Source organism: Stegodyphus dumicola, chromosome 4, assembly GCF_044657685.1.
Source record: "Stegodyphus dumicola isolate Sdum_Otavi_A_Nest chromosome 4, ASM4465768v1".
Classification (NCBI taxonomy): domain Eukaryota; kingdom Metazoa; phylum Arthropoda; class Arachnida; order Araneae; family Eresidae; genus Stegodyphus; species Stegodyphus dumicola.
The window spans coordinates 31,841,625-31,856,738 of record NC_140771.1 but is presented as its reverse complement, the minus strand read 5'-3'; the positions used below and the strand labels follow the sequence as shown (position 1 = coordinate 31,856,738).

General features: G+C 31.4%; 1 protein-coding gene across 2 annotated transcripts in view; it reads left to right on the top strand.

Moving 5' to 3' along the window:
* Positions 1-4,335: 4,335 nt before the first annotated feature.
* The window catches only part of LOC118196378 (WD repeat-containing protein 26), a 49,291-nt gene continuing 38,512 nt past the window's right edge, over positions 4,336-15,114 (top strand). For both annotated transcript variants that reach the window (XM_035367821.2, XM_035367820.2), the window contains exon 1: positions 4,336-4,811. In XM_035367821.2, the coding sequence (XP_035223712.1) occupies positions 4,615-4,811 (197 nt within the window). In that variant the 5' untranslated portion in view covers positions 4,336-4,614. The remainder of the gene's footprint in view (positions 4,812-15,114) is intronic.

Here is a 15,114-nt window from a genome sequence, read left to right as displayed (position 1 = left end):
CTAATTCTGTTATGTTAAAGCCAAAATTTGGCCGAAGATAAAAATAACTTCGTATTCTTGTATTAATAAGAATTTGTTTCAGTGCCGCCAGCTTGGCGAAGAATGAGTAAAGTAAAAATTTATTTTCTCTTATTCATTTTATGGTAAATTGTAAAAATCATATGTATTAAAATTTTGTAAATATTCGTAAATACTTGAATGTTATGTAAAAGTAGAATTTAGTCTAGAAGCATAAAATTGTAGATGTTAAAAGTGAATGCTTAAAAGCAATGAAGTCAAAATTTAAGTATTAAATTGTAGATAAAGTCATGCTTTAGAGCGAAAGCCTGCATGTTTAAAGATGAATGAGGGGGAAGTTAGAATGAATGTGTTTTGTAGGGTTCTCCACCTACATTTGAATTTTTAAGAATATTAAAGTAGCTCATTGAGTTGTAGAATGTCGAGTAAGGTGTGTCTATTTGGTCGTTGAATTCTAACAAATCATGGTGGTTAGGGGAAGTGTTGTAAGACTAAAACACGAATATTCCCGTTTGACACCACACACGGTGGAGAGCAGGGTAAAGTTAAATTAATGCTTGAAAAATTGAATGAATGTGAAGTAAGCAATAACTAAGAAAAACGAATCGTTTAAAAACAAAAATTTATTGTGTCAAGAAAGTGTACATTATAATGTATTTAGAAAGATACTGATACTTATTCCTTCCAGATGCTGGAAGGAAAGACCAAGGTTGATTGATGAAGTCCAGGAAAATTTGCTGTAAGAAGAGAGCTTTATAACGATCAACAGAATTTTAGTATACAATTTGTTACATAAGATTTTTTTTGTGTAAACGAGGTTCTCGCCAGTTAGTTCAGAATTAGAGAAACTTACAACAGGTCGTTTGTAGGACCTGCTTCCAAGTTTTCCAAATTCTGGCAGCGGCAAATGTAGGGTTTATATTTATTTTAACTAACATTTATTTTAAGTTTAAACTATCTTTCCTGTCAAGCCTTACTTTCCCCTGGAACTGCCAATGCCAGAATATGTAAATTTTAGTAGAACGCGCAAGGATTCAAATTATCTGCGGAAGTATTATGATTTAAATAGAAAGGAAACAAGTTCGGTGTGTGATATTCTTACTTCACGAGCGCGGAGGTAGTTAGCGAGAAATTGAAGAACCCCGCGTTTCGGCCTATGTGCTTGGCGGGAAGTAGTGTTAATCGTTCAAGTGAGCTTCAAGTCTGCTGAATTAGCAGCGGTATTGTGAAACGCGGTGAGTTAGTTATTTTAGAGAGCCTCGTAGTTAGACTCTTGTCTTTAGATTCTTTTCAGGTTATTATTTTTATTTGACCGCCGAGTTGGCGCAGTCTGTGAGCGTCCAGAGCACGCAATTGTAATTTATTACGTTGAATAAAAAGGGACTTAAACCCTTCACAAGACTCTGTATTTTATCCAGTTTTCACAGTCACCTCTTGGTTGCGTGCAAGTTGGAGGCGCGCAACGTTACAAGCTGTAACTCTCTTCTGTTCAGCTAGCCTTATCGCTTTGACCAGTCCTATACTTCTGAAGAAAAATACATTATTTTTTCTTTTTCCGTTGTCTTTTCTCATTCATTCAAGTTTATTATTGATTTAGAGTCATCTTAAAAGACCTATATTTAATTATCTTGACATGTTGAGACATAAGAAAAAAGGGTATATAAGTTTCATCACCATTAATGACTTTAGAAATAATGTGGTGCACATATACACCATCATTAATTTAGGTTTTCTTTACTGGTTCGCTCCACGTTTTGGTTTACTGTTAATTTATGAAGGACCCAAGGGCGAACTATTCGTTTACGTTGTGTTTTTTTGTTCCATATTGAGAATTGGAGGTTGATTGAGGATTCGCAGCTGTGTCTTTTCATTTCGGTAGCATCTTTCCCTGGCAATAATCATGTCTATAACAGCTTTCCGCTGGGCAACTATGCTCTTCGTTTAACTCAATAAAATGACGTTGATCTGAAACTTTTGGAAGCTATTTGTATGTTAATATTCCAGTAGAGTCGATTGCCCATCTATTCGGCCAGATTTGTAGACCTCGTTGGCTTGATTAGAAACATAAATAAATCTTAAAGTAACCTTCAGAATCAGTGGATTTCAGGTTCTGTTCCAAATTTCTAATGACTTTCCAATTCCCAATTTCTGTTCTTGGATTGATTTTTGCTTTCTTTCATAGCCGCTATGTTCACGAATCCAATATAAAAAATTTTAGTTTTCGTAATAACACCTTTGAATTCGATTATATTTCGATTGAGAATACTGTATTTTTGTAGAGCCAAATTAAAACTGATTATCTGCCTGAAACTGCCCTTGCACTCTTCCTTGATGTACCCAAAACACTTCTTTGAATAAAGCCAGAGATTCTGCTTCAAAGATCAAGCAATAATTATTTGATAGGATTATTATTATTATTTGTCCGTTGAAACAAACATCATTTTTTCAAATACAAGATATGCCTAAGTTCCTTCACTAAATGTGAATATCAGAATACTTCCTGAATCGTTAATATGTTTAACCATTCGTATACTTTTAAAGACTAGGATGCCTGTAGCATTCGAAGACGCTCTTTTAGCTTCTTCAATATCAAATGAATGTTGATGTAATCTGAAATTGTCCCGTTTATTAATAGTCATTAAAAAAAATTTCATTAATTACTTGTATATCAAGAAGAGAACACCAGACAGCACTCATAAAGTTCGTTTTAGACTCGCTCGATAAGTGCGAGTCATGCAAGAAGCTGCTCTTTGAATAGAAGATGCTTTTTCTTTAATTTTAATTGTTGAATTTACCCACCAATTATTACAGATATAGACCGCATTCTTGTTTTTGTTCTTTTGTACAATTTTTAAGCATCAGTTTTGAAAGTCCGGGCATTCAAAGAAAATGCTGATTATTTTATTTATTTTCCTTTTAGATAATGTGAATTAGGAAGTCATGTCAATCTTTCATCATCAAGAATTATGACCAAGTATTTTATCTGATGTTCTCTTTTCATTGCAATATCATTCTTTCTTATTTTAGATGCAGAATCTTCTTTTTTAGGTTCTTGCACTGATGTTTCCTTCAATAACATATTACTGTTTGAAGCCCAGCTTGAAAGGGAAGAAGAATTGTTTTTAGCTCTATTTTGAATTTCAATTTGCGTGTATGCATTGATCAGGACAAGTGTCAGAGTCGGGATAACTGATGTAACCTCACCGAACTGTAAAATATTTAGAATTTAGAGAAGGAATACAAGGCATAGATTAGATGTATCAGTGAATGCACTGAGTAGCGAAAAGCCTAGCGAAGACCCTGCCATTGTTTATTATTTAAAAAATCCCCCGCGTAAGCTTGAAAATTAATGCTTTCATTAGGGTTGAATGTCAATGCCGAGCCCAATACAATATTCCGGAATAAAAGTCCTGATGAACTTTGTACGTTATCCTTATCTTGAAGTAGGAAATAAATTTGATTGTTTATATCGCAATTAATTTTTATTTCTTTTATTTTTTAACAGGTCATTTATAACCTGAAAGCTATTTCCCTGATAACGAAAGCTTTTTAACATAAGTAGTGAAGAATGACGCAAGGACTTTCGCAGATTTTGAAACTTTCAGAATGTCAGGAAACAGCGGTAGAACTGTTCCTGCCCATATCTTCTCTTCTGCTTGAGTTTGTTCTGAAATTTAAAAAAAAAAAAAAAAAAAAAAAAATGTTATACCACGCGAAATGAAGACTAACAAATAAGTGGCCGCAAATTAAAGGTTAAATAAAGTAAGGAAAAGAAAGTAGGGAATTAAAAAAAAAAAAAAAAAAAACAGAATAATTTTTAAAGTACGCAAAATGCGAATTAGAAGCAAATAATATCTGACATTTATTTGATACATTAAATTGGAAATAGATGCTAACGGCGTATTTAAATTTAAGATGATTACTGAGCGCGACGTTACGAGTTCCAATAGCGGCCTATTTTGTTTTGCATTCACCAATTTAACATGATGCCAAATGCTATAACAGCTGCCATGACACAGCCTTATACACACATGATGACTGAGATGCTAAGTTTGTAGGACCGAAGGAATATGTGAGACTGTATGACTGAAATTAAACTTAAAATTCTCAGTTTATTTTACAGCAGTCTCAATAGCGTTTAAATTATGTATCTATCATTTCTGATATCATAAGAGCAATAAGACAAAGGATATTTTTTTATTGATGCATTATTTTTTCTTGTAGTTTGTGAAGAAGAGATGTACTGTGACATTGAACGTGAAAAAAAAACAAGTTGTATCTGAACGTTAATAGGTTCGTCATCATATTCCCACAATTCTCGTCTGTGACGTCAGAGTTCGAGAGAGAAGCTACAGCTGAGATTTCGCTGGCTATGTTTACAAAAGTTAATGGTGGTAGTGGAGGAGTAGTGAGCATTGTGGTTGAGGTATTTAATGATACCTTGATGGATATCGTTTGAGACTTCGAAAACGAAATTAAAGTGGATTCAAAAAAGTCGCATTTGAAGCAAGCCTGGCATCGAGTGCAGATTCCGACGACGGTGGAGTATCTCCCCCACCCTTAAAAAAACAGCGCCTTTCTGCAGTCAGTACTAACATGCAAGCCAGTAATGGTTGTCACAATGGTGAATCAGCTTCAACTAGCAATGACTTGCAAAACGGTACTTGTACTTTCGAAGACAGTGTGGAAGTTAACGGAGACGTACACAAGACGATACCCTCAAAGATAAGATCCCAAACAGACCAGGATATAATACGTCTAATTGGTCAGCATCTTCGTGGGTTAGGTTTGAAGTACGTATATTCTGTAATATTCCTAACTTTTTCTGAAAAAAGGAAGAATGTACCTATTTAGTTTTGAAATGCTGTAACAGTATTTTACTATCCTCAATTTTATTAGTTTAATTTTTTCCGAAGTCCTGTAATATTTAGTCTTCCAATATTGATATAATACTCTCGCGTACTGTTTCCTGTATTCACTTTTAAAACATGCTTTTGCAGTAGTATAAATATTGTGGGTAAGGACTATCAGAAATCAAAGGTTAATTTTTATTAATTGTAAAAAATGTGTGTTGTCAAAAAGTAATATTTATCGTTTTAAGTAATGATGCATCTTAAAATAGTTAACTTTGTGAGATATTAATTTTTTTAGTTAACTTTTGTTTCTTATAAAAATTTAGTTTATAATGATATTTTTTTAAAAGTTTCTTTTCAAATAATGCAGCTAATTTTTAAAGTTTGACCTTGATGCATAAGAATGCAAGCCAGAAATGAAAATGGGAAAAAAATATCAAATAATGTAGAATAATAATTCTTATTGAATATTACTATTGAATTTGATTCATAGTAAAATGAAAAAATTCAATGTTTGAATGTGAAAGCGATGTGTGTGTGTGTGTCAGTGGTTAAAAGAATGTATCATCATGGTATGAAAATTAATCAGATGCACATTCAGAAGTTGCATTTGGGGCAGCAATACACAAAGAGGGTTCAAATGTCTTTATAACATAATGTACAAAGAATATTATGTATCTATTATATGTGGTAAAAATAAAAAGTGAAAAAAAATGAAATACTCTGCTTTATCCAATGTGGGCAGAATGTAAACAAAGTGAATCTCAATATGATACCTGTAGATGAAAAAAAATAATAAAATTTGTGTTCAGTAACAAGCCCCAGACATATAAACATCTAAATATGTTATGTACAAGAATTTATACTTTGAAAAAATTGTTTAAAAATTTTAAAAAATTATGAAAAAACAGATAATCCAGTAATGGTCATCAATCTTGGCAATTCAACTTTTAGTGAACTGTGTTTTGACCTAGTTTACATTTCAAGTTAAAAACTTAAAAACCCACAATTAAATACAAAAATAATTGAAAAGATTTGGCTGTCAAGGCATAATAATGAATGTCCATCTTATCCTGTATACTGTTCAGAAAATATTATACATGGTGTCAAATGATATTAAGAGATTTGAGAACATAGATGCTACATGACCGGTGGATGAGGTAATATGGATGCTACATGACCGGTGGATGAGATAATATGTAAGTACCAAATACTGTCCAAATTATGTTGATTGAAATTATATTATCACTTCTGGATGAGAAGCTGCTAAACTAAGAATTTGGATAAATAAAATGATAATAAAAGTAAAATTATAATCTGAAAAAAAATTCCATTAGCAATCTATGTATGACAAAATTCTTGACATTTATATAACAGCTTTTGAATACAAGTTTTGTACCTGCATGCCATAAAGAGGAAAATTGCAGTTTGTGTATGGGCATGAACAGACATATGTAATGTTATATGGAATTTTACTGTCATTAAGTAATGTAACATCTAAAAAGTATAACTGAATGGATAACAAAGATATTGAAGTTGAATTTATTGCTCAGAATTGTGAAAAATTAAAATATTAATTCTTTTTATGTGTATTAAAAGTTCATCAGAAATTTTAAACTGAAAATCCAGTATTTATTGCAAATTATTGGTATTCAGATTTGAAAGAGTCTGTTTTAATATTTGTATCTAGAAAACCAATGCTTTTCGTGTAAAGGCAAAGGATAAATTAATTCTGCTGTGTTTGTAAAATCATTATTTAAATTCAGAATTAAAATGTCATTAGTATAGTTATAAACTAAATTTTTATGAATATATGCATTACTTTGAAAATGCTGTTCCTGAAAAAGGAAGTAAATTAGCAGTAGTGTTAGTACCAGTTTTTATAATGTTATGTAAAAATATAATTATTCCATTTTATATGCATATAATTTTTTTTTTTTTTTTTTTTTTTTGTCAGATTTTGGTAGTTTCTGTGGAGTCAGTATATTAGTAGCAGTATGTTATTTAAAGAGAAACTGAGAAAAAATAAATATTCTGTAAAATGAAATGTGTAATGCTGTATATGTGATTAAAAGTGCTTTGAAGTATCTTTACAATTATGGTGAATTATGCTTAAAACATTACAGATATTAAGTAGAATGACAAATGAGTTGTTGAATAATTTATTCATTTAATCTTTTGGTATTATTAGAAAATTTAATCATCAGTTCAGATGCAGTAGATTTCCATTAAAATACATGTATATATTAAAATTTTATTTAAATTAGTTTTGTGTTGATGGAATTTTGAATGAGAATGTTTTTCTTGAGGTAAATGAGTAGCAGCAAAAAGTATAAATTTCATATGGATCTGCCACAAAGCTAAGTGATTATATAGTTTGAATACAAAGATACATTATTCTTTTACATCACTTTTTGTTTGATAAGATGCAGGAAGTTTATTTCATTTGATATCGAATTGATGTAGATGTGTGTATAAAGATATAGTATATGTTAAGTTAAATTGTTGGGGGAAAAGGTTTGTTTTTAAGCAGTTGTTGTAAGTTTTTTTTTTTTTTTTTTTTTCATTTAGAAAAGGAATTTTACCCTTTTATCTATCAGTTAATAAAAGATTCAAATTAAATTAAATCTTTTGAATCAAAGACTATTGCTTTAAAGAAAGGGCACGTACAGGAAGAATTAAATTCTGAGAATTTTTTAGAATACAAAACAGCGTGTATTCTACTCTTCTGGTATAACCATTAAATATTTCAGAATCTAAGTTCTAAAATGTTGTCATATGATTATACTTTTCTACATTATATTCAACACATTAGACTTGAACTATAACTTTCTAATAGTAAGTATTAATAAAAAGCAGATTAGTTAAGCGTTATATTTTCAAATTTTCACAGGACTAGTTTCGATGGTTTTTCCGAATCATCATCCTCATCTGCAAAAGCGCAAAGGAACAAGATAGAATACATATAATGATTAGATAAGATATGAAAGCCTGGACAAGAGATAAGCTACTGGCACCATCTGTTGATGAAACCAGAACTAAAACATAAATTCTTTAAAGGCTGAAGGCAAAGATTGATTGGAATTCGAGTCGTTAACCAGAACAGAAAGATTTTTTTTAATGTGAAATACCTCTAGGAAATCGAGTTCACCAATGAAAGATGTTTTTTGAATAATTTTGGCAGCAGAAAAATTGAAAGTGAGATTTTCGGACCAACAATGTTGGGCAACAGAAGACTTCTGTGTTTCTTTTTTTCTAACATATACCTCATGTTCCTTGACGTGAAATTTTAAGGCTCTCTTAGTTTGGCCAATGTAAATTAAACCACACTGGCAAGGAATCCTATAAATACCTCAGGAATTCGTATCTGGAATGGGATCCTTGAGTATGGAACTTGGAATTTTATTGATGGGAGAATAAATGATCCGAAAATTAAATTTCTACAAAATACATGCAACTTTATAGCTAATTGATGGAAAGAAGGAAATGACAAAAGAATTTTTATAATCTCCTAAAACAAGAGTGTGCATTTTGGTGTGTTGAGATGAGCTCACCTTTCATAGTTTCTAAATCAGTAAATTTCATCTTGCAGTGACCGCATTAAGTTTTGTTCAGAATCAAAATAAAGAAAGATAGAAAAGGAAATAGACTTCCAAAGACAGATTTTAGACTTCCTTACAGGAGTTTTATTATTTAAATTTGAGGGTAAAATTAAGGCTGTATACTTTATTTGGAAAAATAATTTCTGGTCATCAATGTATGACAGATGGGCTATGTGATAGTGATAGGTGTTGGCAGAAAAGTTTAATTTTGCCATAGATAGTGATGAGTATATGAGCAGAAAAGTTTTAGTTCTGTCCAGTCATTTTTAATATTGTAATGTTATGTTTTTAACATTACCTCATTATTTTGAAATTAGTTTATGTGTGAAATGGCACAATATGTAAAGTTGATAAAATCATTTTCAAAAACACTGGAATTCGTAATTGTAGTGCACAAGAAGTAAGGATTTGAGTTTAAATTCAAAAAATGATCTTCAGTAAATTGATATTGGGTTTTGCTTCTAATGAAAGTTATTCCTTGTGCATGTAAACAACATAGATTTGAAGTTTATGGTAGCATATATTTAATGGAAGAATCATTTCCCCTCCCTATTAGTAAGTCGCACCATTTCCTTCATTGACTATTTAAACAAAAATATGCCAAACACGTTTTCTAGTAAAAAGAACCAAGTTATATATATATATATAAAGATGTCTAAACTCTGAGACTTAAGACAACAATATTGTGAAAAACACCTTCTGGAAATCTGAGAACGAAATTTTAAGAAGCATATTGGAAAGTTTAAGAAGGTTCATTTTTGTAAATTGTATTAATTTGACAGTTACCTTTAAAAATGAAATCTTGCTGTTGTCTAATGAAAGTAAAAAGGAAAAAATTTGTTCAAAGATTAAATTCTGCATACTTAAAATTAATATCATACTTACAAAGATTGTTTTAGAGGTACTGGATAGCAGTTGATGAAGTGGATAGATTATATACAAAAGCTGTGGAGTCTTTGAAAGCTTTAGCCTAGTTTTAATCAAATAGAATTTTGTATTTAATAGTGCACTAAATAGAATTCATTGCAATGTTCTGTGCTATACTGAATATAATTTTATCTTAACATTCAGAACCAGTTAATAACTTTTTTTAAAAAAAAAGAGCTTTAATTTTTTATCATGATCTTTTAAAAAATATTGTTAAAAATAGATGGGAAAAATTTAAATTTAAAAATTCAGTCTAATTACTAATAGCAGCTGTTAAAAATTTGTTTTATTAATTGTGCAAATAGAATGTATGCTAATAAAATCCGTACCATAAGGTAAGTATCAATGTGTTAAAAAGTAAATGTCAAAATTTATTACATTGATAAAACAGTTGTCTATGATAATTACTTGGGTAAATGAAAGATCTCGTGCTCAGTGGAAGATTTTTGTTTTGTTGGGGGGGGGAGATAATAATGAAACTACTTGCAGATGGTAGAAATAAGTCTTGTTTGTAGAAATGCAAAATTAAGTTGAACTGTTACAAATTAAATAATCTTGCAGAGTTAGTGGTTATAATGTCTTCGAGTACTTCACAATCTGTTGGAATAAATGTCTGTCAGATGTTTGGGGGGGGGCGAAGAGTTGTACAAAACTATCATATTTCATCTTGCTGGGAGATTTTAGGCCGAAATTGAAATAGAGCTTAGAAATTCAAATCAGATGAATATATTAGTGTAATTTGGGGGGGGAGACAGCATTAATTTGGCATAGCCAAACCAATTTTTTTTTTTTTTTTCCTAATTTTACACTTGTGTGCATTGCCTAAATAAAAAATTCAATTGAATATCAAGTATAATTTAATAAAATTAAATTGTGAGAAGGGGCAGATTTTTCATAAGTTAAAATTAATTTGATATGAAATAATTCATTTGGTGTAAGAAAAGTTGAATTCTGATTTCACAAATTAAAAATGAATTGATTCGTTTAATTGAAACAGGCAAAATTTTGCTTATGTCAGAATGAATTTGCTTAGACTAGATTAAAAAAAAATGATAGAATTTCATTATGTGTAGAAATGTTCTAATTTCGTTTAAGTTCATTTTTGTTTCCAAGCAAAGATACACCATCTTTTTGTCATACATTTACACACAGTGTGTGAATTCTGTATTGTTATTAATATGCCTGAGATGACTTTTGGAGAAATGATTTTGCAAGTTTGATAAGCACTGATTTCTCAGAGAAATGTTGTTTGAAGTCTTTTGGCTTCAAAAATAAAGTTTTGTATAAGCAAGAATTGTTGATATTTTAAGCTCTGACAAACGGAACTCTGATAATTATGCTTTTGGCTGTAAGCATGCTTTTTTGGTTTTCTGTCACTCTTGCATATATTATATAAATAAATATGTTTCAAATGTTGTGTATAAATAGCCTTTGCTTTAATTAAATGTTTATCTCTGAGATTTTATTTCTAAAATGTAAAAGTGCAATTTTGTTTCAGTTCATTAAAAAAATTTTAACTTGTAAAATGTTCACTGTAAAATATGAAGAGAAATGAAATTTATTATGGAATTTTAAATGATGTAGTGGCAAAAAGAGAAATTACTCTTCAGAAATTAGAAAACTTATTTCTGTTATTTAAGCTTTATTAAAAATATTATATTGTTAGTTTACTTACAAAAAATTTGTATATTTAACAGTTGTCACACAATATTTTATATTTCACTGTAGTTCACTTCTTTGGAGATTGCTAAATAGCATGTTAATAACATCTTTAGGAATAAACCTAATGACTTTTTTAAAAAGAAATTTTCCAGGTGCTGGAGAGATGACAAAAAGTCATAGAACAAAATGGTGCTTATGCAATTCAGTGAAAGTTTCTTATGTTTTCATGCTGTCTTATTTTTAATTATCTTCAAAAACACACAGAACTTTCCAGATGACTCCGATAATTGGAATTTTACATCTGAAAACTGATTTTTAGTCTGCTTGCTTTTGCAGACATCTCGGAAGCTATCACAGTTAACTAAATTGTACAGTTTTAACATTAAGCAATTGAGTGAATTGAAAAATCTTTTATTACTGTTTTTCTTATTCTTTCATATATCTCACATTTTTCTATGTTTAATAAGTCTTTTTCTCTGAGAACTATATTGTTTATTCATTACGTATCTCAATGTTAAAAGTAGGTAATATATTAGAAACTTATTAAATTTCTAAAAATAACTTTTAAATGTACATTTAAAAGTTATTTTTTATACTACAAGTAATAAATTGGATTCATCTAGATGAGAAAAACATAAAACTGAAGTCTAAATTAAAGTTAATTTCATAGAAAAATTCTGTAGGTTTTATGAGCAGCTGACATGCATTCTTTTTTGTTCATATTGCAGAATATTTTTGTGAGGACAGTAATGATCCAAAGCTTTTCTCAGGATCTATCAGGATTTTTAAGGTTGAGTTTTGTCTGAATTTAAAATTCTGTTTGGTTCGTTTGGGTACATTTTAGATTATGAGAGGATATGCGACTATGAAGGAAACACTATTTAACATAAGTTATTTATTACTTGCTATAATATTTTTGCATTCTTAGGGGTTCGTGGATTTGGAGTGATTAATGACAACACATGATGAAGAGTGAAAACACAATTTATTAGTCAGTATTTCACAGGAGAGTTCTAAATACACGTTTACAGTCATCGAAAAACTATGACAAATGCATTGAAACAATCGGCAACGTAGCGTTCAGGATATCAGGTTATAACATTGAAGACGGCTTCCGGCGAAGCACCAGAGTGCAGTTCCCATCTTGATTTTGGTCGTTCTGGGAACTTAATGTACTCTCGAGACTCTCCACACTGGAAGTTGTGATGCAATGAATGATACACTAAAGTACATGTCCTGACTCGGTTTGGTCGCTCTCGGAGTTCAACACACTCTAAGATAAAACTTGACAATGCACGAACTCGTGATACACTAAGAAACCCTCTCAACACTAGACTGACGATCAACTTGCTAGACAAAACACTGACTGACTGACTCCTACTCCACGTGCAGGCAGCATTTATATTGCTGTTGGGCTGCCTTTGAGAATGTTCTAGTCTAAACCAGTAAGAATTTGTTTTAGAAGGTTCTCCATCCGTCTATGGCATATTGCCAATTTTGCCACCAAATATGACAATCCTGCCATCCCTTCCCAATTTCTGGCAACCCTAAACTCACCTTGCAAGGAAGCTATCTTACCACAGCTGGGTATTTCGTAACACTGCCCCCTCCCAAGGACTGCACGTCCCAGGCAGCAGTGCAATCTTTGGTCAGAAGCCAAATTCTTTACAAAGAAAAGGTAATAAAACACACAAATAAGATAAATAAAGAAACAAATACTTAAACCATTTACAAGTTATATATACAAATTAAACACATAACAGTTTAAAATTTTATAAAGTTCAGAATGAATTTCAATCTCGGGCTTTTCATTAAGTTATACCTGGGTCAAATATGGCAACCCTGCCTTCCCTTGCCATTTTCTGGCAAACCTGAACTCGCCTTGCAGTGAAACTATCTTACCGTGACTGGGCATTTTGTAACAATATTGTATTAACAGAGTTGCCACGCTACCTGGAGAACCGGGAAAAGTCAGGGAATTCGAAAATTGACCAAAATATTCAGGGAAAAGTCAGGGAATTTAAGTATTTTTGTCAAAATCTGGAAAAGTAAGGGAACCCGCCAACGATCCCGCCAAAAAAAAGCGATTTTTTTGCGCCGACGTCGGAAGAGGTAACTTTTTTGGCGAATTATGTATCACGTAAGTGTCATTCGGGTAGCTGGCATAGAGCCAATTTTCGCAGCTCCAATTTGATTGTCTTTTAGAAAGGCAAAGCAACTTTCCCGCAACTTTTGGTTTCCAGTATTCTCGAGAATCGTATGTGCAGTGCATGAACTAAAGAAAGTACCTGTTCTTGTATAAAACAAAATGGGTTTAATCCTTGTATACGGTACCATGGAGGTTAGAATCAAAGAATATGTATTGTAAAGAAGGAAAACCCTGTCTGCAACAGACGTGGCTCCGTTCCATCATAGAGGGAAACAGCTGTGCATGTCTGATGTATCTGTTGCCAAAGCTCGAAACAGGTGTCGAAGTTCGAAGGTCACGTTATCAAGAGTTCATAAAACGAATATCGTTTAAAATTGCTTTAACCACTTGCGCTAAAAAGACGTGCCACGTACGTCAAGATGCTTTTGTCTCAAACCGCGAGCGACGTGAACACCACGTCGATAAGCATTTATCGCAAATATGAAAATAACGTGGTGCACACGTCGACTAACAACGAGATTGTTTATTTCTCGAGTTACAGCTCTGGATTGCAGATGCGGAGCGGCGTAAATAAGACACTTTACCGCTTGTTATATTGTAGCGCACGGCACCGCAACCCTGAAGTTTAGTCTTAGCGCAAGTGGTTAAACTCTAAAGGAAAAGAAAATATTTTTTGGCGCAAGTAAATTAATTCATGGATTAGTTATTTTCAGGGAGAAAAAAAAAAACTACGAAAATCCGTTTTTAAAATTATTGCGAAAAATCCAAGAAGAAACGTCCTTTGATAAAACGTTTCTTCTTGGATTTTTCGCAATAATTTAAAAACGGATTTTCGTAGTTTTCTTTTTGTCAAAGAGCGTTTCTTCTTAACACGTGTTTCTCAATTTCCTGTACACATCGCGGAGAGGGAAATTCTGGCCGCCAGGTTCCGTCGCCAAATCCCTTGGCAAATTTTCCCTCCGCATTCTAGCGGCGTAATAACATTTTACTTGTATGGAATCTTTTCTTCTTTACATAGACGTTCTTTGGTTAGAATAATAATGGGATTTGGCGACATCTTGATGCACAGTAAACGGGTCATTTTGGTCTTGGCGACAATTTTCAAAATCGTGCCAAAGCCTTACCGTATACTAGAATTTTACCGCAAAATCTTTTTAAACCTTTTTTTTTTTTCTTTTTAATAAATACCTTGCCATTTTGCAGTAAAATAAAAAAATAGTAATCAGTCATCTAGGCTAACCATGTAATATAAATATATTCGCTAAAATATCGTTGATTATTCTAATTCAATTTTTAAGTAATTATTTTTATGTTATTCATATAATTTAATGTTGCTTCTTCCCTCTAAATTTATTTATTATTAGTAAATAATATTTTCAAATTTCAGGAAATTTTCTCTGGCATAACTCAATTTATTAAAATAGATTTCTTTCTTTCGTTTAGCTGCAGAATGTCTGCAAAAAAGCCTTATTTTATTCCAGATTGGGAAAATTTTAATCTCAATCTTCAGTGGAGAAAACAACAACTATATTATAATTATATTTGTGTTTTCAAGTGTTAAGGTGCCTTTTAAGAACATACCTCACGCAAATTAAATTTACCTAAAATCTAACCTAACTATTTAGCATTGCGTTGTGATTTATAAGGACCGGATTAGCCTCGTGTTGAACTGGTGATGATCATGAGTAATAATTAAATAAAACATACATTTGTTATCCAATATATATATCTTAAATTTTATTAAGTTTCTTAAGTGGAAAACTAAACAAAATTATCAAACAAAGTATACCAAGAATAATTAAGAATAAATGTCCTCTGGGATTTATTGAATAATTAAGTGAATTTGCTACACAATACAAGTAATACCATAATTAATTTACCTCTTAGCACAGCCAACGTACAT